General features: G+C 33.9%; 1 protein-coding gene across 4 annotated transcripts; it reads right to left on the reverse strand.

The window, feature by feature from the left end:
- On the reverse strand, positions 1–26,661 carry LOC117113823 (ras-responsive element-binding protein 1-like). 4 transcript variants are annotated; one of them, XM_033257264.1, is made up of 3 exons: positions 26,432–26,661; positions 6,997–7,409; positions 1–6,613 (listed from the first exon to the last, which is right to left on the reverse strand). In XM_033257264.1, the coding sequence occupies exons 1-3, from the start codon at positions 26,466–26,468 to the stop codon at positions 1,847–1,849; spliced, it is 5,217 nt and encodes a 1,738-aa protein (XP_033113155.1). In that variant the 5' UTR covers positions 26,469–26,661; the 3' UTR covers positions 1–1,846. The 4 variants fall into 4 exon arrangements, with proteins under 4 accessions (XP_033113155.1, XP_033113158.1, XP_033113157.1 ...); XM_033257267.1 differs by lacking the exon at positions 26,432–26,661 and adding an exon at positions 12,245–12,370; XM_033257266.1 differs by lacking the exon at positions 26,432–26,661 and adding an exon at positions 9,248–9,388.
- Positions 26,662–26,909: the final 248 nt, after the last annotated feature.

The raw sequence follows: 26,909 nt of genomic DNA on the forward strand, positions 1-26,909 counted from the left end.
TAAATTTATCCCCTACGTGCATATTTTATTCTTTTCTCATCATTGATTTCTAGTGCTTTGGCTCGAGATATTTTACGTAAGAGTAAATAAAATGACAGAGTAATTAATAATAAAGTACATAAAAACTACTTCCAAACACCTCAATGAAAACAAAAAGTACAGTACACAGTAAATGCATAGCATATACGTAGTCCATGAGTAAAATCCCAATTACGGAAAAAAAACACCATTATATACCAAGTGTGAATATCGACAAACGTACAAAAATATATACATAAAAGAGTCTTGCCAATTGTAACCCGATTAGAATATCTCTCATATGGTAATTAGTACATACAAACGTTATCTATTGCATACAATAATGGAAAGAATATAGTAGTAGTAATAGTAGTACTGAATTAAATTAAATCAACATAAAATAAACATCACCATAATTATACAGATTAAATTACTCTCAAATCTACCGTTGTAAATCAATATATTCAAGTTACATAGTCTCATGTGTGAACAAAATATTTTTTTTCTGTGTAAACATTGCTCATAAAATGAGCATAAAACATGTGATTTCTACATATAAAAGATTAAAGAAAATACCTATACATCTTTCATTCAACAAATTAACAGTTATATATTTTCTGTTTTTGCATAGTCAATATAGGGAAGTCCATGGTTCTGTGCATGTATTAGTCGAGTACTGTATCTCAACTCAAAGCATGCAAAATAATACACATTCTAATGTAAACCTGACAATACCAACTTTAACATGAATGAGTGATTAGATACAAGTGCATAAATTCCTAACATGCTTGTAATACATAATTAAACAAGCACATACAGTGCATTTCATTATGAACTCATGTACTGTACTGTACTTCATTTTAAATACAGAAAATGTAACAATGCATGTATTAAAATAGCAACAAAAAAAATTGATAATTATGTTTTGCCTTGGATCCTTCGACAAAGCATAAATAGACATTATTGCTGTTTAAGTAATAATAATAATCAAATTAAATCGATTAATATTACAATCAATATAAACCTAAATTGCTAATAATAGGAACAGGACATTTTAATAATCAGTGGAAGTACATACAACCTTTTAATACATTAATTAAACAATTTAAGGACTAACAAACAACATGTAAAAATATTGCATATTATATATTATATATATATATAAGAAATCTGAGGAAGAACTTTGACTTGCATAACACATTATGACTACATAATTTCAAACATACTTTCTTTATTTGCATATTCTGCATGGTTGCTACAGATTTCATTTTGCATCGCTACTCAGAACATATCGCAACCATTCAATTACCATCATTTTCTAGTTCTGAAAGATTTATTAAATTAATTAAAAATTGATTTGCTATTAATTTATAACACCCACCACCTTGGAAATAATGCAATGTTTAACATTGCTCAAAAAAACATTTAGAAAAAGGCAACCTGTTTTTTTTTTAGAATCAATACTTAAATTACTTACAAATATACTTCTTTAAAATAATTAAAGAAAAACAATACAAGATTTAAAAGTAAGAATATTCTTTAGTAATGGAGTTGAAAGCATCTAAAATTCATTTTTAGGTGTTCACCAGTACTGAGCATGCATAATAGATCAACAGTCAATAAATTCATTTTCTCTTTTTAATTTTCTTTCAATTATTTATCCATGATTTAATACAAAGTGCTACTGAATCAATGTTATTGTCAACAATGTCTTTTTCACTACTTTTAAGCTTCTCCAGCACCCAGTACTTTAGAGCAATCAATCTAACGATGCAGCCATACTTAGGCCTCTCCAACCCCCAATAATTTAGCAGCAGAGCAGCCATACTTAGGCCTCTCCAACCCCCAATAATTTAGCAGCAGAGTCTGCAGAGTCCAGCATCTCATCAATCATTGATGAATCCTGGATGCCAAGAAGATTCTGAATGATGTCACAGTCGGTTATCCTACTCATCAGGTTCTCACCATCCTCAAACAGGTCACAGTCATTACCAGACGTCTCTTGCATCAACATGTTATTACGTTGCAGTGTTGAGGGAATGTACATATCTTTTGAATTGGAGAGATTGTCCTCATAAGCTTCTATTTGAGAGTGAAGTGATGGATCGTTAGTGCCAAGACTAGAAAGATCAAAGTCTTGAGAATGATCTTGGATAGAATTTGCATCTACTTCAGAAGAAAATTTCTCAGATGATTTTTGTATGGTCCAATTGAAATGGTTGTGAGTTCGCTGGTGTCGAACCAAACTATGCTTAAATCCAAAGTTACGATTACAATCTGTGCATACAAATGGGCGTTCACCTGTATGTGTACGGTCATGACGTTTTAAGTCACGCGAGGATAGAAATTTCTTCTGACAAACATCACAAGAAAATTTCCTGCGTACATCCTCAGATGATTGTTTTCCTGGGGAGTTACTTGTTTTTGTAACCCAGCTATTAAAAGATTTTTCTGACGACGTATGGTCTGTGTCATTAGATGAATGAACTGAATCTGCATCATTATTCCCGTTAATATCATCATCTGCATTAACTGCACTTATCTGGCTGGTAGCTTCTTTGATCAATTCATTTTGCTCTGTCTCTGACAACTCCATCACCTTAAACACGTCCTCTCTTTGTTTACCATGGATTTTAATCATGTGTCTTTGACAATTGAACTTGGTTGTGAAAGAAGAACAACATATGGAGCATTTGAATGGATGTTCTAATGTGTGCACCCGATAATGACGACGTAGTGTTGCTGAATTCTTAAACTTCTTCTTACATTGTTTGCAAATGTGTGTACAGCTGACTTTTCTGCGTTTACGTCCATTAAATAGTGGAGAGGAATTCATTTTTTTGCTTTTAATAATCTGTTGCGGTTCATCCTCTAGGTGTTCATTAGTCACAGATTTTATTTCACTATCTTCTCCATCCTTGCCCATGTCAACTTGTTCCTCAGTATGAACATCAATGCCAATTTTTTCATCAAATTCAATTGCTTTGTTTTCATCCTCAAACCTTGTAGCAGCATTATCTTCAGACATCTCAACATATTCCATATCAGCTTCATGTTCTTGAACATCTGTGACTGCATTCACGTTGGTAGTTTGGAACAGTTCCTCTAAATCACCATCACCATTACATAACTGTAATATTTCATTTGACTTATTGTGCCCCACAATCTGGTTGGTCCCTGTCTGTTCTTTTTTCTGAAGGCTACCATCTGATTTTGATTTGATTTTGCTCATAAGTTCTTCAAGTGGGACTTGCATAACTTCTTTTGCCCTTGAAAAGTATGCAGGCAAGGGATGCTCAGAATGTTTTTCTTCATAGTGAGACTCAAGTAAATCAATTCTGTTGAAAGAGACCTGTGAACAAACCTCACAATTAAAGGGATTAACTGTTGTAAGTTTAGTTGCTTCGTCCTGAGTCATGTTGTGCTTCCTAACCATATGTCTTTCACAGTTGGATTTGGTTGAGAAGGTTGCTGTGCAGTTAACACATTGATATGGCTTCAATCCGGAATGAACTAAAAGATGTCTACGCAAGGAACTTATCCATGGAAACATTCTAGGACAATAGGGACATGACAACTTTTTGACAAATTTATATCGAACTCGACCCTTTTTTTCTTCTTCTGTTACACCTTTTTTATCATCTTGTTTGGTGGGTGTTTTAATTTGTTCCTCTAAATTTACATCCCGTTGAGAGTTAGGGGTGTGTGAGGGTGATGGTGTTAGGCTTAGAGCTTTGTCTTCATACTTATCTGTTATAGGTTCTTCCACACTACAACTAATTTGCTGGTTTTCTGTTACTGGTGGGTTCATCAGTCTAGCCTCTAAGAGTGACTGAAAATTGTGGGTGTTTGTAGCAGCAAGCATTTTTGAAATACTTGTCAAATCTTCGCCTGTATCCGATTCAAGGCTTGCACTTAAAGATGGATTAAAACTTTGAACAAATGAAACTGGTACATCATTATTAGTTGAATTGGTGAGATCAACCCATTGTCTGGTGGATGGTTTCAATCTTGTTTTCGAAGGCCTCTTAGATGGAGTTTTCGAAAGAAGTTTATGTTGCATTGGTGTAGCTACTTTTGGAATGAAAGACTGTTGAGAGCCATCGGCTATGTTATTATGTCTTTTCACCATATGTTTATCAAGATTTTCTTTGACTGTAAAAGCTGCTGAGCAGAAGTAACATCGAAAAGGTCTTTCTGCTGTGTGTGAGCGAATGTGTCTCTTAAATAGGGTGCTTCTACTGAAGGCAAGATCGCAGTGGGGACAAACTAATGCATCAACAGCCCTGCTGTAGAACTTGTGGTACACTCGTTTGAAACGAAGCTTTCCAATGGATGAATGAGGAATAAGTAACTTAGGAAATTGTTTCCGTTGTGCATCACTACCTGCAGAATTAGCAAGCAGTTGGCTTGCAGATGCTAAAGCAATCATTGCTGGTTTGTCTGCTTTCATACTGAAGTCAAGGGGCTGTTCAAATGCATCTTCAATTGGTGGATCACTCTTAGAAGTTGGTTTGCTTGGTTCTTGAATGATCATAACATTTTCTACATCTTCTGGCTGAACTTCGGGATGTCTCTTGGCTATGTGTCGCATACAGTTACTTCTTGATGCAAATCCACTCGGACACCTGCTACATATGTAGGGTTTGTCATCACACTTTTCATGAACTCTCATATGGTTTTGAAGATCTCTGAAAAATTTAAAATTGCGGCCACATATACTGCATACAGATTCTGGTGCAGTGAACAAAGTGGTTTCGACCAACTTTGGGTTTTCGTTGGAAATGATGCAAGACTCGATATCGGCTTTGTCATCTTTATTATGTTTCTTTCTTATATGTCTTTCACAATTTGCCTTTGTAGTAAATGGAAATTCACAAATTCCACAAGAGAATGGTCTCTCACCACTGTGTGTGCGCATGTGACGTACAAGTGTGCTCTTATCAGCACTGGCATACGTACATAGCATACATTGATATGGGGTCAGTCCCATATGATTTCTCATGTGAATCTTTAGAGTGCTGGCGAAAGGGAAAACTTTATTACAATATTTGCAAGTGTGTAGAAATTTCTTGTCTACATTAGAAGCGCTGGGATCCGCAGGATCAGACATAACTAATCTCTCACTTCCAGCTTCTTCTGGATTACCTTCCGGTTCCATAGCGCTTCCCTCATCCCCAGTACTAGCTGTCATGTTTGGTGATAAATCCATGACCTGAATTTCATCTTTGGATTGTTCTATTTTAACTTTAATTTTCTGAAGTGATGGTGGTGGTGAGGGAGCCATTTTATAAACAGGTAGAGTTTGCACAGAACCAGTACTGATTGCAGATCCTTTGGCAGGTGACCTCTTTATCATGTTAGGCTGAGTCAATAAGGTCATCGATCTAATTGGGTAAATGTATGGAGAAACTTTCTTTGGAACAGTGGAGGCCATTTTCATTGAATCTTTCGATAGATTGTGCCACTGGAGAGGTTTCTTCCGAGGTGAGGATTGGATGAAACTATTTGAGACATTTGTGCTCTTTCTTGGTGAAGGAGCTGGATTTCCAATAAATGCTTTGGCTTTGTATTCTTTTGTACTGCCACTAGTTGGTTGAAGAGAAAACAATGCTAGAAACTGATTTTGATCCCTTGGTGCCTCTAGCATCTTGTGCATTGTGTCACATGGCTGTTGTTGGATATCTGTCATGTTATCATCATGGGTATTTTCGTGTAATTCCAAGGCAGCTCTGCATGGGAAGGCTTTGTTGCAAACTTTACATACAAATTTAATGCGGGCAGATCCACATCTTCTTGCATTGTCTTCACACCATTTCTGGGCAACTCTGGGAAAGCTATTAGAAGAAAAATCGACATGTAGACAAGCTAGATCTTGAAAGCCTACAGGTACAGAGCTTGCAGTTTGTTTCATGACTTTCTCATGAACCATTTGAATGTGCATTCGTAAACCTTTATGATTTTTGAAGACGGCTGAGCAAATAGAGCAACGAAGTGACATATGTGGATGCATTTCCATGTGCGTTAGAACCCCATACTTACAAAGAAATGCTTTGTGGCAGACAGGGCAATTTAAATCTTCAGTTTGTAAAGAGATCTCAACTGTTTCTCTGGGTAATGGGATGATGGGTTTGGTTTTTTTTATCGGTGATTTTGGTGCAAGTTTCTTCTTAATGGGCATATAATCCTCATCACATTCTAACAGACGCTTTGATGGTATCCGCTTACGCTGACGATTTGTTTGAAGAGTGACATCGAAAATGCTAGTCTCTGCAACTGCTTCATTCTCTTTTTCATGAGTGCGCAAGTGTCGATTCATATTTCCATTAGTGGTAAATGCCATCTTACATATCGGACATTTGAAAGGTCTTTCACCGGAATGAACTAACATGTGTCGGTCCAGAGAGCTTTGAGAACTGAGGATGCGTCCACACATGTTGCAGCTGTGATTATTGGAGTTACTGGGTATGTTGTGCTGGCGAATATGGACAGTTAGCTCAGTTGCATTTGGCAAAACATCACCACAAACTTGACAAGTCAAATCTTTGGGCTCACTATACGGCATCCTCATGGGTTTTCTGCGTTTCATAGGGGGCTGCAAAAGATAATTAAATTTCACAATTAATATTAAAAATATTAATATTAATAATTAAAGGGCAAAGCAAATGTATAAATTACGATAAAACTAATATGAAGGTCATCCATATTTTTTTTAAGTGAGTACAAAACATTTTCTCTTTAATGACCCCCTAACAAATATTTACGCCGAGGGGCAGGAAAAAAAATTTCCAGTGGCATGGAGAAACATTTTTTGGGGAATTCGCATCCATGCCACCTTTAGATGCAACTGAGTTTCACGTTGTGGATCAATTACCACTCATCATCAACACCAACATCACTGTCATTTTCATCATTATAAAGTCAAGCTTATAATAGGCTAGCCATCAACTTAAAATATATATATATTTAGAGACATACCTGATTAAAGAGGGAGGTCACATGATTTTGAAAATTGGCTTCATCATTAAATTCATTCTGTTCGCCATCTTTTGAGGAACTGTTGTTGCTGTCAATCTCAAAATCATCTGCATCATCAGCGCAATGAAAAACCGAGTTTTCCAGCTTGCCGTTTTCATTAGTCATACTGCCGTCGTCAGAGTCTTTATCTTCTTTGTTGCCAATTCCTTCCTGTTTGTATGACAAATCAATCAGAGTAGTCGTCTCATTCTGTGCTATATTCTGTCCATTTGTCAACTCTTCGTAAATGTTAATGCATTGTTTTTGTTGTTTTCTTATCAGCATTTGTTTTCTTTTTCGGCTGCGTGCGGATTTATTCATTTTTATTTGCTTTCCTTTGAATTTGTCATCATCTGTCCCCTCTTCTAGTTCATCTACAAAAATCAAGGAGATTAAAAAACTTTATTTAGAATCAACTTCATATAACTGACACATCAAAATAATATTTTTCTTAATGCATACATTTCTAACCAAGAGCATACATTTCTAACCAAGAGCATATGATTCAGAAATACAACTGATATAATTATGGTAAACTCTTAGATAAATCTACAATCATCATACACAATTCACTGGAGTGAACTGAATCAACCACTGCCCATGTTCAGTACACCTAAAGTACTACAATGCCTTTAAAATTAGGTAAAATAAAATTGTAGATCATCCTCATTAAAAAAAAAAACTGGGCATGGGCAGACCTACGGGGCCACGGTGGCAGGGCCACCCAAGATGTGTATAAGAGACAGACTCTGGGAAAAAGAAAATGATGGGAGCATGGTACTAAAAAAACATCTTAGTTTCAATTAAAACTCCATGTAACAGTGTTTATGGGCAAGCATTTTTATATAAAATAAAAATACCACCCCACTCAGTATATCGCACATCACATGACCCCAATCCAGATTTTTCTCTGGATCTGCCCCTCATAGGACCGGAAGGAGACTGTCTGTTTTAAAACCCCAGTTTCTTATGTATCAGAGAATGCAGGTAGCTCTACCTAAAGCTGGGCACACAATTCGTCGGCATGGAGACTGCAATGCAGTCCCTGCCCATGCACTTCTTTTTAACTAACGATGCATAGCATGATGACAGGAATATGCAGTTACGAATACAAGGCAATAATCCTTTATGCATAATTCATCGGTTATGCAACATAGTATTTTGTACCATTACAGTAATATTATTTTTATTTGGTCTACTGAGATTAATAATAATTGAAGTTACTTGAAGTTGAATGGATGCACAATTTCTTTGTGTCGCCAGATATAAATAGTGGTAGGTCAATAAATTATTATTATTACCATCACTTCGCAGAGAATATCTTTTAAACATTACCATCTCACTCTACACAGTATTGCAACAGCTAGTATGATCAAGGACGGTATAATGAATACCCTATTGTAGAGAATTATAGCGATATAACATCCAACTGCCTGTCTGAATGTTTACCGAAATCTGCATCAATTACTCCCTGTTGCACGGTGGGATTGGTTGCGACAAAACGAAACTATGAAGAAATTGCACGAATATTCACAAGTGTACAGTACATGAACCAATCACTGGATTTATACATTCATGGTCAATTATGTCTTTGTTTCATCAGATGTTTGTGTTTAATAGTGATCATTTTAATACTGTATGTGTCAAAATAGACATGATGTTATGAAAGATTGTTGCTTTTGCTCCAAATCTAGCCAGCACTGGTAAGGATCTTGTTTGTAGAATAGGTTTAGCTGAAGACCTCCCTCTATGGCATTAACTGACCTTTGGCACCAAGATGATGGTGTACATTACTCGATTGGTCCTTCCCTGATTACAACCAACCACATTGCAACAAATTAAGTATTTTATGAATGGGGTAAAAAGGCGTTGACAACAAATTCACACAGTGCACTGCAGTAGGCCTACTGCAATGTCTTAAAAATTACCACCACTCCTCAACCGATTAAAGTGCATTGCCACAGTAAAAGCCTATAACAATTTTTTTAAATTGCCAGCACTTTGCAGACACTGCATCGCTAAAGTAGCCTAAAAAATGTCTTAAAAATGACCACCTCTCGTCATACATTTTCTACAGTATAGACTACAACAAAGTTTACCACTTAAATTTAAACAGTGCACTACTAAAATGTCTTTAAATTATCCATTCCGCATATTGAGTAAAATACAAAGCCATTTAAATACACCAAATATAAATCATTACAGTACTTACATGCAGCTATTGTCCTAATAACATTTTGAGTACAGGTAACTGTTGTATATTAATAAACCAATTTGGTAATCTTTAACCATATGTTGTTTGGTTGTAGGCATAAGCACTGAGAATGAGAAGAGATTCTGTATACTACCTACCAGCAAGAAACTACAGAGGATGCTGCTACTAATCACAAATTGATAGCATACATAATCAACATCCTAAAAAGGACAGGATGCCACTGATTATGTATGCATATCCACCGGTCCAAAAAACCACTAGCGTACAATTTTAACTCAATCTCAGAGACAATAAAACTTGATAAAATACCATACTTCCTCTGGTATAACTCCAGAAAACAAAATTGGACTGATTTTGGTGGGTGAGCCTTTATACCCAGGGAATCTACTTTATATTCAGCAATGCATGTATAATTTAAAGCCAATATTTAATTACAGTACATATTTTTTAGAGTACTTGTAAAAAGTCAGCTAAGCTCCTCATTCAGATCATACCCTGGGCTTTTGCTCGAGAGAAAAAAAATGAAAAATTGGGCATAAAGTAGAGGTTGGGCTTACAACCGAGGAACTACTGTATTATTTTTATTACTAGAAATGCAAATTGAGATAATAAAAAAAAATGGAGCTATAATTAAGATGCTTGCCTTCCAGATCTACACTGAACTGACTACAGTATTATGAATGAAAACCAGTGGTGCATCCCAGAAATTCAAATTAGAGGAGGCCATGAAGAGGGAATATTATGGATGGGAGGGACTACTTTAGTGCCGCTATGATTAGGGCAGAGGTACAAAGATTTTAATGTCTATATCTAACAGATCTCAATTTTCTTTTCTTAATGCAAACATTTACTGGGACCCAGGCCGCCTCTCGAATCCGGCTTTGAAATTCACTCCCTGTACTGAACTTCGTGAGCTGCCAAATTGTAATCAGCCTATATAGCCAAAACCAATTGTTACCAGAATTCATTTATCCCATTAAAGCTATTTTTCTATAGTAATATTTCTCTGTCTAGTTGCCAACTTGTAAGCTCAAAAAATCAGGTCACACACACATGTCTGATATGTGCTATTTTTATCACTCCATATGTTAAGCTCGACTGTCCAGATTATTATTATTTTTTTTTTTCGACCAAAAACTGTTGTATGCTCATACATATTCATGATGTGTCTATATATAGTCATGATGTGATGTCATCATAGCCATATTCAGGTCAAGTCACATGCTTTTGTCAAATAAAATTTGGCAGTCTGGGCAGGATTTTATGCATCTAGGAAAACAAGTTTTGTTCCCACTAACAATTGTCAATCAGATTTAAATTTCAAAAACCGGATATTTTCATTTATATTTGAACAAATACTTGGTTTATTAGAACACTAAGGCTCCCAGTAAGCAGCTTTGCCCCATGGATCAAGCCTATTAAATTATGGTATTAAAACCAAACAGGCTTGGAAGTGTGAATGTTATCTACTGTACCTCTTAACATTTTAAAAACCATGTAAACATTGAGAATAGGACATCATGGTTTCAATGGTAATATCCTGTATAGAGTACAGTACATCAGTAAACAGACAGTAGTTGCGCAACAACTCCCCGAGTATACAAATGAAAAACGTTTTCCAGATCAATAGGTACGAGGGGAAAACATATCTTTATTACCAAGTCCAAAATGATGATGAAATGCTAAAATCATTTGTAAACACGTATATTTAACTATGTGGCAATGGGTTTGAGATTTTCAAAGCCGAAGTCGGTATGTGGCGATTTGAAAGCTGTAGTAGGTATGTTTGCTTTCAACACAATTCCTATAAAGGCTTTGCATTGTACGTTGAACCTTGAACTTTAAGTCCTTTGTGAATGATGGTTTCTACAGTCTTCCCAGTTTTCTGCATACTCAATAGAAATACTATTAAATGCTTGGAAACTACACACTCTCGCACTTTCTAATACATAAAATCCGACATCTTATTCAATGAATTAATTTGTGTCCTCTATTTTTATTATCTTTAATGTGATGAAAATTAACATTGTTATTGTGTAGATGATGTGTAATCTAAAGAATAACTTTGAAATTGGATACTATAAATTTATAATATGTCTAGACAAGCAAAAATAATCTGAGACTTTAACAACCCAGATATAAACATCAGCATCGCACAAAAAAAAAAATAATTCTCAGATATTTAAAGTTCCTTGAATAAAAAAAATATATTAGAATATATGAGAGGATGTTGATCTGTTTGTAAACTTGTAGATGTTACTAGATTGTGATCGAAACGTTCAGGTAAGGCGGGACTTTTTTTATACCTTGTTCCGCTAACTTACTTTTTTTAAAGATCGTCAAAAGAAGGCAGAAAACATTTTGTTTTCTTATTTAGCAAATAGATTTGGCAAAACCATCCAGGAGAAAATAAAATAAAATTTTATTTAATGAATGTAAACAGTGTAGAAATGGGATGGTTAGTTCTTGCATGTTCCATCTTTGCTTTAAATTTATACAATTAGGAAGAAATGTACATGTCTTATTTTTGGAGATTTCAAGACAATGACGGGTGAAATAAAATACAAAAAACATTTTTTTCTGAAATTTCCATTTTTTTTTTTGTGGTGCTGGGTGCACTAACTGGCCAAAAATAAATTTATTATTTATTTTAAATCATCATTTTTTTCGGGCGGCAGATCGCTAAAGAAGGTACGCAAAAAGTCTCACCAGAAAGTAGATTACGTAATATAATGTTTATTGTATTGTATTGCATATCTTTTTATATAATATCAGTAATTTACTATACTAATATTCATATTATTTATTGAATTTTTGGCCAGAACTCAAAAAGCTCTGAATTTTTTAACTTTCTTCTCAATTTCATTAATTATTTGTAATACTACAGATAAAGTATGAAAAAAAAAGAAATTGAAGTTGTCTTACTGCATGAAAAAAAATTGAATATGAAACTAGTATTAGTTTTAAAGCAAGTATAAAAAAAAAACAACTAACCTTTAGCAATCAGAAAAACCACAATCGTATTGTCCTGTACTATTGTTCAGCAACTAGATACCAGTTTAACCTACTTTATCAAAGATAACCAAACTAATACATTTTTTAACTTCAGTTACAGCTTCAACTAATCTGACATCCTGTCTGAATGCAAAATAAGATGTTTGCAACACAAAGAGATGAGACAAAAGTAGTCCACTTATTTCCTGCATTCAATTAAATCATGCCACAGATTCTAATATCATTTGCATACATGACACAGCCTACTAAAAAAAAAATATGGTCCTCTTTTTACTCAATTGTCCCTTCCTCCATTGCTGTAGTACTGTACTGGTATTTACTTGTTGATATCATCCCCTGAGTGACCCAACCTGATAACCTACTGAAAGAGCCCCCAAATGTTCTCTCAAAAATCGCTGAGAAAAACATGAGGGTTTGAGAATTCCGTTGTTCCTCATCCCACTTGTTGGTATCAGTCCTGGTCCTCTTCTTATCTTAATTGTCTCCTCCTACTTGTTGGTGCTATACTGTACCCCCTCCCCCTTTCCTAATTGTTGGTATAGTGTCTCTTTACTTGTTGATAGTACAGTCTCCTACGATCTGTGGTATCCCTATACCTACCTACTAGTTGGTACCACATCCCCTCTTATTGTACTTCGAGGTACCCTTTCTATTTAAGTATATTAAAAATAAGGGATACTTTCGGGTAACGAAAAAATGTCCCACAATTGGGATGTCCCATGAATAGGGGTTGGCCGTGGATATACTTTCCTGTTAATACCGATGTCCCCTTAATAGGGATGTCCCAAAGGAGGGGTTCTACTCATTAGTTTTTCCTCCCACTTCACCCCACATCATATTTGTTGGTATCAGTTTCTCCTCCTACTTATACTGGTATCACTGTCCCTTCTAAGTTTGGTATCAGTCCTATTTTTCTACCATACTCATTGGTATTTGTCCCCTCCCACTAGTTGGTAAGCCTCTATCTCCTCATACTTGAACTTATTTTTGGTATTTATGTCCCTCTCCTATTTTTGGTATTAGTTCTCTTGTCTACTTTCTATTATCAGTCTCCTTCAACTTATTACTATGACTTCCATGTCCCATCTTCCTCTTACTTTCTGGCATTTATGTTCCCCCTTCTACATGTTGGTATCATTGTTCTCACCTGCTTCTTGGTACCACTGTTCCTCTTTTGGCATGTCTTCAATTATTATTTTTGATTTGATTTATCATAAGGAATGGAAAACACTACAAAAATAACAAGCAGCACAATGGTAAATGTTGATGATGACATCAAGAATAATAACCCACTAGATCCTCACTACTGTAGTGTAAACAGTACCATCATACTTGTTGGTACACTTACTATTGAATTGTTAAGCAGTACAATTGCTTCTAATTGTGTGTACACCTATCCCCTCCATCCTAATTTTTGGTATGCACACCCTCTAACCAACCGATGTACAATCAATATCCCTTTAATAATACTGTTGTATTCAGACCTTTCTCCCGCAGTGAAGTACTTGTTGCTTTCAGAGTCTACTCTTAATTGCCTTAATCTTGAGAATAAATTCCCTGGAAAATTACTCTCATAGAAACCAGAAATAGTTAATGTCAACACAGGGGTAATAAGAGTAATGATACAGTATAATACTACACATATTATGTTTTGTACTTTGTATTCTTTTCATCTTCAACATGATTAATGTTCAATACACACAGATAAACCACATTCCTAATAACTATAAATTACAGTAAATTAAATGTCCATGATAAAAATGTTAAGTCAGTGACTTCCTTATGATAGTGTGCTATGCGTTCTGCCTCTAAGAAATGACCTATGGTTTTACTAACATTATTTAGATTTCTAATATACAAGTTGAAAGTAAACAGGAGAGCTGGATCCGTTGAGCCGATACTGTACGGTAGTTAGCCATTTTGTGGCATTTAACAACAACAGTTATGACTTGTTTCCTGTTGGATGACTTAACAAAGACCAGAAGATGATACAATGGCTTTGCACATCTCACTACCGCACTCCTCTCGCACAAACAAAGCATTCCTCTGATCTCAAACCTCAGCTCTTTAATCCAATCCAGGATATAGTACTTGTTCTCACTATAATAATCAAGGGCATTTCTCCATAACTACCAAACAGATACCATTACTAAAACATTCACAACCAAAACAATTCCCATAATTATATTTCTCATCCTTGAAATATCTTGTAACATAGATGACAATCATCATAAGATTGTAAATCATTTGTAAGCTATATAAAACAGATGGAGTTCACATAACAAAATATATATTTCATCAAATATTCATTCATATCCAAAAAATCTTTCATGACAATTTGGGAGTGGAACTGTCATTAGTCATGCGGAAATAATTCTGGAGATTCATACCCTTTGCAATAAGATACTACAAATCAAGTATTTAAATTGTTTATCACTTTAATTGTTTAACTCTTTTAACTGTATTTATTTATTGTATATACATAGGCCATCTATTTTCCCTATTTCATATTGGTTACTTTTTTATTTTTATTTTTATATTTTCAATGTTTGTGCATATTTTTGTATCTGTATGTATTGAAATGGATACATGAAAACAGATTTTCTGTATTTTCGACAATAAAATAATCTTGTATAATCATATAGAACTATAAAACTATGATTAAAACTTTTACTAAAAATATGAAAATCATAAGAATATGAATCATTATATAAATAAGTATATAACAGATGAAAATCAAGAATATAAACAAAATTTGATTGAAATATTTTCGTTCATATCCAAGCAAACTCTCCGATTATAATGACAGAACAACTGAGGCTATGGAAGTGGTGTTGTCTTTATTCATGTGTGGGGGAAGGGGATTGGAGTTCCGTAGGATTTGAATCCCAGACTCAAGAATTGGAAGCAATCTACAAGACCATTTCAATACCAGAGGTTAACAAAAGTCTAGGTGGTACCATGGAGTAATTCCCTAAGTGGTGGTACCATGCAATTTCATAAAAAAATTTATACATTATTATTGTTGATTGATTGAGTACATCAATGACATGTAATAATAAGTAAGTAGCCTAAGCCCTGTCCAAGCTATTATGTGGCAAAATAATGTGACATGCCTAAATACTGTATGGTTTGATGACATCATATCATGACTATATATAGGCACACCATGACTATATATGGGCACATCATGACTATATATGGGCATAAAACAGTTTTTTGTCAAGAAATTTTGATAATCTAGAGAGAGCCTAAAGCCTCATTCTTTTGATACTCTTAATTTTTTTTTTTGTTAGAAAAGTTACTGCCATTTTTTTTTTTTTTTAATAAATTGAAATTAAAACACAAAGTAGTATTGAAAAAAAAAAATAACCAGATCATTTTTCTATTATAATAAAATCAGATTAGTATATTAAAAAATGTTGGCCATGAGGAAAATTATCTACTGTGTTTGTTTTTTTTTTAAAATCCAAACACTATTATTATGATTATATTAAACTTTAGTATATTTTCCAGTTTATTTAATATGGGTAGTAGGCGTACTATATGCAGTCACTTAGTATTTCGGTGTTTTCAAGATTTCGTAATTTTCCTGATCATTATATGGATGCCAATAAAGCGTTTAGAGGTGCACTAGCTTTTAAATGATTTTTTTGTTATTAATACATTTCATCATAATCAACTATCATAGGAAAAAATGTTTTAAAAAGATACAATTTATGAATACATATTCAGGTATTACAGTATGACTCAATTTGTAAAACTATTTTAGGTAAAGGGCAAATATAAAGTAGACTGGTAACACTTAATTTAATGACTTGACCATGAGTCATTAGTACATGGAGCAGCTTGCTCACAAAACTTTAAACTCCATATTATGTACTTTGCCAGCGTCATGAAGTATGGACGCTAAATAACAGTTGAACATATCACTATGGAAAAGGTACGCCATTTAAATTCTGCCTCTCATTTAAAATCAAAGCATTCGCTTATTTTGTTTAATTATTAAGAAATAATGAAGGATTAAACCACTGATATAAAATTAAGTAGCTTTGCATTACCTATTTAACACCCCCACCCCCTTTAAACTTGTACTAAATCCACTGCTTACCTACTGTAATAGTTTAGTCAGTAAGTATTTAAAATGAGATATGATACCCAATTAATTAAATAGTCTTACATGTATCAATATTTTGAATAAACCAATACACAATAAATATTTTGATTCTTTTTCTTTAGTTAATTTTTTGAAAATCTTATTTATACTTATTTTCATCTTATTTATACTTATTTTCATCCTCCTCTGAAATGTCTTGCTTAAACATAAATCCATGAGGAAAAAAAAAAACAAATACAATAGGAATAATTAAAAAAGAAACAACATATTCAAGAACTTAAATTACAAAAGTAGTCAGAATTAGCTCAGTGTTCATGCATTAACGCTGGCATTTCTAGTGATGCGAAAACAGGCAGAAAACTTTTCACAATATTTCCTTTCATAGAAAAAGACAAGGGGTCAGATGCAATTCAGTGCCAAACATATGACTTGGTTGTCTCCTAAGAAACTGTATTTCCCTCACATGTGAATTCAATCATTTTTAACATTTGTACAGTAACTATGCCATTTCAGTTTTTTTACTGACTGGCTTAAAAAATGTCTTGGCATATATAGTAGTACCAAATTAAAAGTACAGGTACTTTGCTGAAAACAACTAGTGTGCTCTATGGCAGTTTAAAACTCTGTTTGGCTGGCTGTCCATCGTAAAGGTAATTTTAATTCCGCTGGTTCGCAGTGGCGTATCTCCCACATAAGACGTTATTTTCTAAGTATGACTATACTATATTTACAAGGAAGGTTTCTTCTAAGATACTGTACAATTTAAAAGTTTTTGACAGGTAACTAACAATATTTCTGTTATTTTTCTAACTTGTTGTTTTTAAGATTTCAACATCATTAAAATAAACACGGTCCGTGGTTTCCGTGAAATTTGTTAATACAAACTTGAAGGTCAAATTTGCTCAGCTCAGCCGTCATATAGATTTTTTATCTTCATTTTTTATCTTTGGTATGACAATGGTGAAATCCCTTCAGCACTGATTACACACGCACTTTATACCATATAATTATGCTATTATAAAAGCGAGGTCAGGATACATCATGTCCACATCCCATCAGCTGAAATAAAATTCTTGTTTTGAAACTTCAATTTTCTACAATTTCTTATTTTAGTTTTTTAGGTTTGGACTAAAAAAATCATTATCTTCTAATCTGCTTATGGTGTTGCCATGACTACCTGATATAGACAGCTTTCCTTTTATAGAATATACAAAATAGGACAGATAATGCAAATATGTATATTGACTCATGACCTAATTAAGCTACAGCATAATCATACTAACAGTACCATATATACAATATTGTTATTATTGGTTTCTGCGCTCCAAACATGGTTTGATGCATATGCCCAACCATAAAGTACTACTCACATTCATCTCTACATCCTTGCTCATTGCTTATATAAATGCTGTTCTGTATCTCCAAACTTACTGCTTACTCATTCTATCCCTTCTTAATCTCCATCTTGCTTTCTGCACATTAACATTCTTTTCCTCATTCTTCATTACAGCCTGCTCAATCATACTGTACACTGTTCTATCTTAATTTCCTTCTCATTTAGACACTGTTCTCCAAGTTTATTCTTAGCCTTTCTAAACATTATTCTCTATCTTATCCTTAATACGCACTCCCTGCTCATTCAAGACTATTCATCACGATTGTCTTAATCCCCGCTCATTGTTGTTCTTATCCGACCATAACTCCATGATCTGACTTAGCTTTGTGTTCATTCAATCACTTCTCTGTTATCTTGTTCCCTACATATTCAAACACTTTCTTCCATGTCCATTCTTACTTTTTACCTACTTCAATCAAACATCTTTATCCTTACTCAATTTTCATTCAAATGTGCTTTTTTGTCTCCATCATTTCACCTCCATTACACATTTTCTCCATCTCTCTTTACTTCCACCTCACCTAAAAATTATTTTCCCATCACAATTCCTTACTGCCAGCTCAATCAAACATTCTCGTTCTTTATCCTTTATTCCTGCTCAAACCTACAATATGACCAAAATTCTCATTTACATGTTTAAATTGTTTCCATTTATAGCAAGTGATGTACACTTAATTTATATTGCCAAGATTCAAGATCGGCTCATGCTGTACTTTATACTTAGGAATCAATGTTACATTATAGTACCAGCTATAATTCATATCCGTATCTGGCAGTGTACAGTATAACATATTCTCGATAATACAAGAAGTACAGTAGTAATCTTCAATTAATCAAATATTTGATAGATGAAAGTGCCATCTTCTGGTAACAAACATATTTAGTAACAAAACAAGAGGAAGAAAGACAAGAGTAGTTTGTCAAATTTAATTTCCTACAATAAACCAACCTTAGCTAGGACTTCCTCTCCTGGTAACTTCCCGTATTTTTCTCCAAATATACCAATCTCGAAAACACCAACATCATTGTCTATACTCAGTGACGGTATAGTGGGAGGGGAGAGGCAATTTTCCTGCCTTAAAACAAGCAAATCACCAGAATGCTACGTAAGGTAGTCAGAGTAAAATATTAATTTGTAAATACAACCCAAGTTTACTGTGGTTGCAATTTGTTGTTTAAAAGCCTAATTTTTACCATTCTAAGCCATAAAATCTCTTCCCATTTTCCACTCCAAGGGTTTTACATCAAAGCCCCGACCGGAGGACCTACTGTAGGTGACCTCTTGGTTGGGAAACTTTCTGGAGCCTCCTCTGTCAATACTAAGCAAAAAGCAACACCCAATTCTTCATATTTATACTCGTTATTAACATTAAGAGTTATAAATTTGGCTTAAAATACAAGATGAAATAAGGAGACACACCCCTAGTCACATACACACAGAAATTTAAACATAGGTGTTTTATTTACTGTCTGACAAACTGGTGATAAATTAGGCTCTTTATATAGTGTTGACATGTAAAGAGGACAGTGGTTACACACACGTTACACACACGCTACATGCATAATAAGCCGACATCTTTTTAAATATTGAAACTGTGGTTTATAGCTAGGGAATAAAAACACACTTACGAGAACAACTGATGCACAACGGAACCAAAGCAGGCACAGAAGTATAGTATGCAACAACAATAACAATAACTAACAATAGTAAATAATAATAATAATAATTCAGCCAAAAGTAAAGAAAAACAAGTTTAATTTCTTTCATCACTTTTTTTAGCCTCTTTATAAGTCAAAATGCAACAGAGAAAATCCTCCATTTTAATTTTAAGCAATGAACTGCAGGTGCCAAGATCTACATACCACAACGTATGGGTGTGGTCACAATCTTTGAAAGGAGGGGGCGAGAAAGTGAACAAAACAGTGGCGGAATAGGACAAAGGGGCCTCATCCTCATCTATTTTTTTCAAAAAGCCTATAATGAGAACCATGTTTTTTATTTTACTTGGCTTTAAGCCAGTAATACAGTTATATGTTGCATTAACTTTGGTTAGCAGAGAGGTAATATTATATTGATGTGAAGGCACAAATTTTTAGGGTTAGGAGCAGAAAAAGTACTTAGTATAGATACCAATATAAATTGTTTCCTGAAAATGTAATGAAAGGAAACAGCAAGAGTGATGTAAGTAAGCATGTATTATTTGCCTGCTCACAAGCTACAGGTTGCTTTGGACTTTATACTCAAGAACATCAAATTATCTTTATCAATATTGCCGACTATTGTTCATCATTCCACTGTGCTAATATTTATTGAAACAGCTAGCCTACCACCACCATCACTTTGAATGTTGTAAAACTATTAATAATCATTAAAAAGACTAGCATAGGTCATAATGTTGTCATTTTGGTATTTTTATGCTACTGTTTTATTAGGACTTTGTAAAAACCAAATCAGTGAATTTTGCTTACGTGTTATAATCACAGCAAATGCTATAATAATAATAATAATAATAAGATTTATTAAGTGTAATAGTATGTGTAATACTATTACACATCAGAAAGTCTCCTCCATTTTGAATGACCTTGGCTTGTACTTACAATAAAGTTCTCTTCCTCTAAAAGCATTATATGTTTGTTGTGAATGTGTGATGAAGGATGGAAGCCTGTATAGACACCCTGAATGATTCCACATATATACCTGCTCTGGTTGACTGAATCTTTAGAGTTTTTTTCAATACCCAAGAGGGACAATTCACCATCTTGTTGATGGAGATAACCTTGCTATTACCTTTTGTGTTGGAAGCGAGGAGTTGGACAGGAAACCATGTTTGATCCTGTTGGAGGACGTATTTTAACTAGTTCCTGTGATGCTAATATGTATACCGCTTCAGCGTTTTTCTTTGTCACATCGTTTCCTGGTAAAAGGTACACTACTACCTACATAAGCTCAAGGATGAATCTCGACATCACATCAAATTACAATGTTTATATACGTTTAACATTTATCTCATATCTTTTACATTCTATTTGTATCAGTTTCAAATATTACCAATATAGAGAATACTTATTTATTATCTATTTTCCCGATCACATACTTCTGTTAGTATGAAGGCATACTAATTGCTAACCTCCTTATTGGTTATAATGCTAATCATTATTTATATTTATCATTAAATATTGTCATTACAAATGTAAAGAAGCAAGTTCCAAAGTATGATGTATACTAACTGTCTATCTCTATATTATAATTATAATTTATATTATTATAATTAAAATTATTAATTATCATCATCAACATTATCCCACAAGAAGCTAATTAACGCTCATTAAATTGAGGATTTATTCAACATACAAACATTAGCTGATATGAATAATCGCAGGGCTTGGTGATTTTTAAATGCATCATGCATAGCACAGGCACTTGTACACAAAATCACCCATTTACAGATTCTATATTTTTACTTTGGAAACCTAAATATATCAGGTCTAAAAGGGAAAATTTTTATATTTTGTTTTTTAAATTAGTTTATACGCAATTAATATATAAAAATTTAGCTCATTTGTTAAGGTTTAATAATCAAACATATTTTGTGAAAGGATGAGTATATATTTATAAATAAAGTAACTGACTATTGTTATAGTACATGTTAAATGTATGTTATAAACTCAGACAAGTTGTCTAGACATTGATATTTTCAACAAGTTGCTAGCTCTTCCAAACCAACCAATGAGAGGATGATGGTGATGTTGAGCGTCGCTTGCCAACTTCAACCTCCACTGCTCGTAATTGGTCCATCTTGACAGCCAATGCGCATTTCCTATGATCGAGCGTGACCTCTTCCTTTGGGTAAGCTGCAGAGATGAGTTTACCAGGGGGGATGTAGGCTTTACATCCCTCCAAATAAGGCAACAGAGGAAATAGGGTGACTCATGCTTTACGCTCCAACTTAGCAGTTTTGAGTCAAGTGCTGGAAGATGGTTGGCAAACAAAAGAGAGTAAAAAATTGAAGTTGCTCACGCTTTCAAAACTCAAAACTCATCGTGTAATGTTTAAATAACATTCAGTTTTAAATTTTAAAGTTGTATTTGACTTGATAAATGAGAGATGGTAACTGAAAATTTTGGCAAAATATTAGCAATTCAAAAAGAATAAACCATGAACTACTGAATAACTAAAATTATCACCATATACAAGTATTAAAATTAAATACACTATTTAAAAAGATATGAAAATGGGAAAATATTTTTTAGTAGCTTTGCTTGTTCTTTTTCTGGTTTTGTTGCTTGGGGTTTATTCATGTTTTTGTTTTTTTTTTTTTAAAGAGGAGAACTGAATAGACGGGACCTCATAATTCTGTTCACAAAGATGTCTATAGCATCTCAGTTCTTTGCCTAAGCCTATTATACACACACAGTGCACCATTTATAAGGACGCTAGATTTCTGTACGACTTTCTGGGTGTAATTCACTTTGGGAACCTTTTTTTTCAACCAGGTTTCTGAAACCCACAGCACACTAATAATTATTTCAAAAATAACAATTTATTTTTGCCCTACATGTAATTGGTCACCCATTGCATTGCAAAAGTGAAAATTTCTTTACAAAATATTATTTTGAGGGCGGGCATTTTTTTTTTTTTTAATCGGAACAATAGAATACTGTTTTTTTTTTTATAGAGGGAGGGACTGTTTTTATTTGGCAATATTGCAAATATTGTATAAAACTGGTTTAATTATATTGTTTTTTAAGAAAATATATGGCCAGTCATGAAATTGTGTTGTTTTTTTAAAGCTGTTTAAATAAATGATGATGCAAAAAAAAATTCTTTTTTTTCATTCCCGCATCAATTTTTCCCAAATTTTGGATGCGGGCGGGAGTGATAATCTAATCATTTTATTCTATGTCCCCTAAACCTTGAAATCTAATAAAAAATTGTTGTTACTTCATCACAATTAAATAAATATAAAGCATTACTCCGATTACTGTACTGTTTACATCATGAATTACTATCTCTATGACCAAACAAGGACCAAACAATGCAGTTTCTTACTTTTTTATCACACATTTGGGAATTTTTATTTTTGCTTACCAACATTCTATTTTAATTCTCTTCCACCTTGATGATTTTCTTGATGAATACTAATTTTTTTAATTTTTTGTGACAAAATTATATTATTATCCTCCCTCTCCCCACCCCCTCCCCCGATGATGTTTAAAAAATAGATTTTGCTATTACCAAGTCAAAATAAGATTTTTTTTTTCTTTCTGGCATGAAATGGAAACATTGAAAGAAAATAACTCATTATCTGGTATGCAGTAGAAAACGCCCTTTTGTAACTTTAACTGAGCATGTCCATGTCAAAGGTCAATGCATATAAACAAACCAAGCAGTGTAGGGTGTATGTTGATCTGAACTGACTTATTTATATTTACCGGTAACAGTTGCCATACCTGCTCAAAGAAGCGTCCCACTAAAATAATTACCCACCTAAAGTGCAAAATTTTCTTAAAAACCCTGTTCGATTAAGCACCCACGACTTTTCTTCAGAGCCCTACCTCCTTATTTGGATAAATTTTTATTTATGCGCAAACTCAACTGTAGCGAGAACAAACTATCGCTGCAAGAATTCATTGCAACATGTGCCATTTTCTTTTTAAAATTAATTATTTCCAAATTTTTTTTTCCCCTCATCTCCTTTGCCCAACCAACTACTTTTTAATTTTTTTTTAAATTCATTCATTTATTTATTTTAGTTATTTATATATTTATTATTCATTGGCTTTTTTATTTATTTGATTTTCTTTTTATGTATAAAGTGTGTATTTGATTGAGTATGTGTGTTTTTGTGCACAAATGTATTTATTTATTCAAAATATATCAGTTATTGATTCATGATTTAGTATTTTATCACTCTTTTCCCATTTTAAACATTAAAATAATATTAATTTCATATTTAGGGCACCCTGATTTACAAGCTCATTTGAGTTTATTTTTTGGTTGTCCTTTACATCATTTCATATTTTATTTACATCTTTTCGGTTTTTTTTTTTAATTGATTGATGAATAAATGAATATTTTTTCTTATTTGACAAAGACTGTCTGGTACATTTATCAGTAAATACAATAGGAAGAATTCTGCAATTATATGGTGTTAGTGTTGAGAAGTGATACTTTCTTCAAGTTACTTGATGTCGATTTAGGGAGTGTTATCTATTAATTTCATCAAAGATAGTGTAAAACTCCAAACGCTCTTTCCTATGACCCCTCCCTCCCCTAAAAGATACATATAATAAAATATGTTGTCATTTCAAGATTATCATTTTCTTTATATAAAAAAAAACTACAAACATACACCATTGACCCTCCTCATCCCTAGCATATGTTTTGTACTTTAGTGAAAATGATGAAAAATGGATGATCCCATAGCAGGGTTTCTGTCAGCAGGTTGCCAAGCATTACTGATAAACCAAAGAGTGCTGTGGCCAACAAAGCAGAACTTTGAACTTCCAGCAGCTACAACTCATGAGTAAATGATTTACAATATTAGATGGGCATTATTACAAGATGACGACTACTGCAGTAACACAAGCTATAATAGCTGTTATTGCATGCACAGTGCTCTACATTCATTTTCTCTTTCAACTGTTGTACTTAAAATCTAAACAAGACATGCTTGAGTATTGTTCTCATCCCAAAATGGTTTATCAAAACAAAAGTTAGTTCTATGTTTCTACAAAATTCATTCACCCGCAAAATTTCATTTTTAATTCTCCAATAAACACTTGCTTGATACTTGCTTGATGTTTTTTGGGTCGGTTGGTAAGCTTTTAGCTTATATGACCCATCCAAAACTTCTTACACGATTCATCAACAATAGACGTTTGAGGTTTCAGTGAATGAAAGTTCGTTAGCCAATAAAATTTAATAAAAAATAAGATGATTATAATTGTCCCATGATGTTCTCTAGAATGTACTTCCTGAAAAAAATACTTGTATAATTAATTACTTTAATCTTAGTATTATTAGTTTTTTTATTGTTATTTTCTATAAGTACGAGATTGAAAATTTGCAACACTATTCTCATCGACTGACACCGTCATCTTGGTTAAGATGAAGTAAAATTATAACTGTTTTTCATCAGACAAGACATGCTTGAGTATCGTTCTCATCCCTAAATAGTTTATCAAAACAAAACTTAGTTCCATGTTTCTACAAAATTCATTCACCTGCAAAAATTCATTTTTAATTCTCCACCATTCTCATCAACTGACAGCGTCATCTTGGTTAAGATGAAGTAAAACCAACTCTACTTCATCAGACTAAATCCATCTCTTGACATTCTTCAATGGCCTCAGATAATAGAAATCAATGGCTGGATTCCAGGCTTATTTGCATGAAACCAATGAGGCCTACAAAAGCTACAGCAGCGGGTCAAGGTATTATACTATGTACCTTGCATACAAGAATTGCTATTGAATTCACAACAATAGGAGGTGCACAGAAATGCTACGCCTCATCAAAAAACTTGCAGACATGGTAACACAACAATTTACCAGGAAGAAGTAAATATTTCCAATTTATGATGCAAGAAATTGCTCAATCACAGTTAAAATCGTAAACATTAGTAGCCCGATTAGTTTGCACATAATTTTTTTTTTTACTACGCAATGTCATTCGTCGATGCTGATGTATTTTGTAAATATACTGACAAAATGAGATATTTTTTTTTTTTTTGGATGATGTGAAGCTAAAACAAGAATGAAGAAATAAATATTAGCAAGATACATGGAGTATGACTCATCGGTAATATGGAAAGTAGGTCCTGACTTGACCAAACTCTCTACAGGACAATTTTCTTCTCCATCTATTAATAAACGACCAATAGACCAAAGTTTATTTGATCACTGTATCAGGCCTTATCTACCCTGCACCAGCAACAATGATGATGTTGTCTGATGTTGCTGTTAGCCTATGTTCGAATATTTTTTTTTGTACTTCTATTGTTTTCAAGGCTTCCATTTCCTGCTGCCTTTAGGCTGCTTTTCTACAACAAAGCTCACTTCAGAAGTATAAGGAATCAAAAATGACATCACAATTGTTTCAGAATTGAAATGTAGCAGAGGAAAGCGAAACAATATCAAGAGATTGTAATTTTGAAGCATTTTATTACCAGTTGTAAGCCAGCCAAAAAAAAAACTAAGTGAGTCAACATCATCACCACCGACGTGCTGTAGCCTGTGTAGTACCGAACTTCGGGCCGAGAAATTATTCTCATCAATTGACAAGGTTGGGTCCCGGGGATGGGTTTAGCCATGATCACTCTCCATTCAGAATTATGACATAAACTCATCAATAGCAAATTTAGGCCTACAAGTCACAAAAACGAACCATATGAACATAGGCCTAGCATAGTCCTAATCAAGCACCGAATTCGTATCGCACTCAAACTCAGTACTCGAAGAAAATCCCGAGATCGGTATTAGCACATTACACCGCTTAGTCAAACTGATAAAACTCAAAGATGAAAATACTCATTAACTGGAAGCTACATGAACCAAATTTATACTAATAATTCAGATGGATGATAACTTCAACTAATACTAAGACTTGGATGATTGTTCACGTGAACTCAAACCAACCAGGAAAACTTACCTGCATTATTCAGGGAACTGGTAGTACTCGTTGACATGATGTTGCATTAGCTGGATGCGGCTAGCTAAAGGAGATTGAACGTGCCCACAACCACTGACGGCATACTCCGCTTATAAATATTCATGACGGGCACAATCCGGAAAATCACAGGTGACGCATTTAGAACGAGAAGCACTGTATGTACAATTGTATTTTCAAAGAAAACGCAGGCGATGAGAATAATCCCGGAATCAAACGGTATTACACACAACTATAATAACATGCTTTTCTGTACCTTAGCCTTCATCACTAGGCGGTCTGGAGCGCCAGTGAGGCCTCTCTTCTCACTCGTGTCATCTATTTAGATATCTAGGGGCGGTGTCCCTGGGGAATGAGGACTTACTTCTCGCTTATACCCGGGTAACTTGACAGCCAGTCTTTATTATTATTATTATTATTTATACGCCAAGAATTATGATTGTGATAAACATGATAGTCC

The sequence above is a fragment of the Anneissia japonica genome, unplaced genomic scaffold, assembly GCF_011630105.1.
Source record: "Anneissia japonica isolate Jap-2015-1 unplaced genomic scaffold, ASM1163010v1 scaffold694_len1028156_cov167, whole genome shotgun sequence".
In the NCBI taxonomy this organism is placed as follows: domain Eukaryota; kingdom Metazoa; phylum Echinodermata; class Crinoidea; order Comatulida; family Comatulidae; genus Anneissia; species Anneissia japonica.

Excerpts from the sequence above, each read along its gene's own strand:
- LOC117113823 (XM_033257264.1), bottom strand. The coding sequence starts at position 26,468 with ATGTCAACGAGTACTACCAGTTCCCTGAATAATGCAG. Across the intron at positions 7,410-26,431 it reads CAGTTCCCTGAATAATGCAG|ATGAACTAGAAGAGGGGACA; the intron begins GTAAGTTTTCCT and ends TGATTTTTGTAG. Across the intron at positions 6,614-6,996 it reads TGACCTCCCTCTTTAATCAG|CCCCCTATGAAACGCAGAAA; the intron begins GTATGTCTCTAA and ends TATCTTTTGCAG.